At 41.7% G+C, this 3823-nt stretch overlaps 1 protein-coding gene across 1 annotated transcript; it reads right to left on the bottom strand.

Moving 5' to 3' along the window:
• Positions 1 to 374: 374 nt before the first annotated feature.
• LOC105896718 (transmembrane protein 229A) lies at positions 375 to 3581 on the bottom strand. The gene has a single exon (XM_012823515.3). It carries the CDS (start codon positions 3332 to 3334, stop codon positions 2261 to 2263), a length of 1074 nt encoding a protein of 357 aa, XP_012678969.1. The 5' UTR covers positions 3335 to 3581; the 3' UTR covers positions 375 to 2260.
• Positions 3582 to 3823: the final 242 nt, after the last annotated feature.

The following is a 3823-nucleotide window of genomic DNA, read 5'->3' as shown; positions in this document are numbered from 1 at the left end:
CACACACACACACACACACACACACACAGAGAGAGATACAGAGACTCAGAGTTTTGAGGCACTTAAATTGGCTCCTATCAGGAGCACAAGCATCATCAGGCAGATGGAGTTCCTTGAGGGAGGCTTTCCAAGCCCTACCAGTAACCACTCATGTCACAGTATTACAACACAGACGATGATGCAGCAAACACTTTAACATGCTTCATTCATATTCAAATAATAAAACAACCAATTACAAGTGATTAAGACGATGGGGGAAACGTTTATATTTGCACTTCCTCTGCAATCTCAATAGAATGCATTCCTTATGGTGTGTGGTTCATGCTCCTATCTTTAAAGAATGGATTTAAAGAAAGACCATCAGAAATCTTTGATATGGTGGTATAATTATCTTTTATTCATATAATTTCATAACAGTATAGTTGATCACTCATCTTGTCATATAATAACATGGTTGAAACCAAAGTGTACACCTTTTGGACACCCGCCAGCTGCCATGTTTGAACTTGTTAAAAACAGACAACATGTTTATTCTGACTCTGCAGGAAGTTCTGAGTCTTTTATACTAGCTTGGGCCCCATCAACACATCCCATTTCTCTTTTCTTGTAGTTTCGCAGTGAACACCTTCATCTAAAAATGGATTATCCTATTGAGAAACGTACACAGGCAATGTGCAACCCTTCATTCAACGAGTCAATAATACGTTCAAGAGGGTACGTTCACGAAAAAATACAAAACATACCAACATGCAGTACTTTTATATATAAAAATAGGAAAGATAAAAACAAATCACCTAAAGAAGAGTAATTTCCATTTACAAACATTTCATTGTGTCAATTTCATACGGAGTGCATTCACACTTATTGATCACTAGTTAACAGTTCACAGTGCAAGGTATTTTGGACAAGAGTCCACACATGTATCCCTGCTAGAGAAAGTGAGTCGACTGTACAGATTGTTTGATGCATCAAATAGGTCCATTTCAGGCAGTATCAGTGACACTATATGTTTCAAACCTGTTCCTTTATATGCATATCATATACCTTCACAACTGCCAAGGCAATGGAAAGATGAGACACTCAGGTAGCGACTCCAGAGAATCCTAGTATCAGTACACAGAGACTGATGCAATATTGTAATATTAACAACATCTAACATGCTAACCTGTCCAGTCAAGCTGTTATCCCTACTGTCATTGTATGTAGTTAACTGTACTGATATAGCTGAAGTAGGTCTAGACTACATATCTTTCTCCAGTCTGCACCAATTTTAGGACTGGTCTGAAGGGCTTTAACACCATTTATCTTAAAAATAGGAGCTACTTTGAGTTTCCCTTTCTCTTGTGCCATGGTGGCTAACTTGGCTATCCATGGCTTTACAATCAACACCATATTAAATATGTCACAAGACTCAAAGTCTACTCAGGTCAGGCAAATGTCACTTAATAAGATCCCCAGACATTAGTAGCTGCCAAGAAATGTACAATGTAAAATTGGGCGGGCCTCTTACTCAGTAACCTTTATGCCAGTTACTGCAGACATTTCCCCATAAGCCTAACAAACATCATACAAAAAATAGTTCCTGCTTGAGATAAGACAATGGGGAACTATTCTCTCCTTTGCAGGCCTTTGTAACACAGTCAAATAAGTATATTAGATGGAGTCAGATGCACAAAGTTGTATGTGTTTCTTTAATCCAGCAGCCTAGGACTGTTAAGAAAGGCACTCAATTAACTCAAAGCATTTAAAGCTTAAATGATTGGTTGGATGATTCACAGCAAATTCATTAGGTGAAAAGTCTAATTCTCGTTAGGTGACCAGACTAATTCTCATTACCAACTCAACACTCAATGGACAGTCATGCAAGGTACATGTGAACATTAAATGCCATGCAAAAAGCAATTACTAAAGGCATGCTTATATTATCTCTGGGGACCACAATTAATAGAAACCTTTTACCCAAAAGTCATTACCATGTGCATTTGGTTACAAAGCACAGTACATTAGGTGAATTGAAAGACATTTTCCTCTCATAAAATACATCTTTTAATAAACAGTGGTTCTTAAAAGGTGAAGTTACAGTGTGTTGTTCACATCTCTCTCACTACAAAGTGATAGGACTTCGATCAGATATTAAAGCTGCTGACACAGCTACATCCATTTTCTCTGAGGAAAAGTGTGCTGCGTGTGTACACCACTAATGGCATGTATATCCCCAAATAGTAATTACTGTGGTTCAAATCAAACTGTTTAATGTAGTCTATCGTTTAAAAACAGCTTTTCTGGCTAGGGGGCGCCCATTGACACCCGCTCCAAATAAGCTCTCTTCTTTGGTACACACGACACGCAGTAGCACGTTCGACAGGATATCCTGATAAAGACTCAGGCAAACCCAACCAGGGAGATAGAGCAAAGTCACGAGACCCATAAAATTTAGCGGGTAATGCGAGTAGTCCCACGAACAGGCGTCAAAATGGCGCAATGCAAGACCCCATGAGAACTCCCATGTATAGATGAAAACAATATAAATCGGGAGCCGCATCCACGTGTTCCATCCCCTCTCAAAGTGCAAGTGCATGTACAGCTTTTCCACGACGAAGCTGCAGCTGCCGTACATTAGGAAGGACCACACCGACGTGTGGCCGCTCAGTGTCTGGTCAGACTTCTCGAATAGGTTAAAGACTGAGGTGAAAACAATCTCGTCTAGTAAGCCTTGCATGCCATAAAACACAAATCGTAAAATGCCGGGTAGTCCAGGAAGAGGTTTCGTCTTCTCCAGCGCCGGCTTTGCCTGGTTTCGTTTCTCAGGGCACTGATACTGCAGGTGCAATATCCCTTTATGGAATACATTAGTGAAGTACAATGCGAGGATGTAATGAATGACAAGCTGCGTCGCTGAAACCACTTTGATGTTGTCCGTTATTGTGAATATGTTGCCAATTAAGATCTGCAGGCCAATGTACAGAGACGGGTAGAAGATGAAGTGAAAAATAACAGGGCGTCCTTGGAAGCACTTTTTCTGCATATACACTTTCTCTAACACGAAATGGGTGAGGGAGTGCACTACGCAGAGGTAGGGTGAGGAAAACCCCAGAAGCTTCAAATCGTTGGCATCCAGGAACCTGCGTATCGATGACAGGACGATGTCCAACGTGACTCCGTGCATCCCGTACAAATACAGGCGCATCCATTGTGGCAAGGCAGTCATCGATTCGCTTGCGTATCCCGCGCTACTGCTGCTGGTCAACTCCCGTTGCCGAGGCTTTTTCGGGGACCTCAACCCTGCGTTGTCAGCCGGTCGTATTCGCAGGCTATCCCTGCGCCGAGCGGTCATGATCACTCTACCTCGAGTGAGTCAAATGCCCAGTCCTCTTTATTCAACATGTATCCTATGCGTTCTTTCTCAAGGACCTTCCGAAGATCCTCACAGTGACGGTTTGAAGCCCTGCACCTGACTATGCGTTTATTTCTCTACCAGGAACTCATCTAGTAGGGGGCGTAACGACTGGAAAGATGGAAGTGAAATGCGGATGACGTTCCACTAGTGGGTCCCTCGACGTCCTGCAATTGCAATTAACTGCAATTGTAAGCGTCCGGTGTTCCTACTTGGGTGCGTTGTGCAAATTATCGCCTTATAGCTTGCACGATCTGCAACAGAAAAGGGTCTCTAAATTGACGTTACTAAAAACAATTCAAACATTTAGAATGAGTCTGCGCATGGGGTTGTATTATTTCCAATCACATCACGAGGGGATTTATGGCAAAACAAAACATAATGTTATGTTCTGGTTTTAGTTAGGGAGTGGCGTTTTTTTAAACTAAA

The sequence above is a fragment of the Clupea harengus genome, chromosome 16 (assembly GCF_900700415.2).
Source record: "Clupea harengus chromosome 16, Ch_v2.0.2, whole genome shotgun sequence".
Lineage (NCBI taxonomy): Eukaryota > Metazoa > Chordata > Actinopteri > Clupeiformes > Clupeidae > Clupea > Clupea harengus.
The sequence above is the reverse complement of the archived record's forward strand: the minus strand, read 5'-3'. Positions and strand labels throughout refer to the sequence as shown.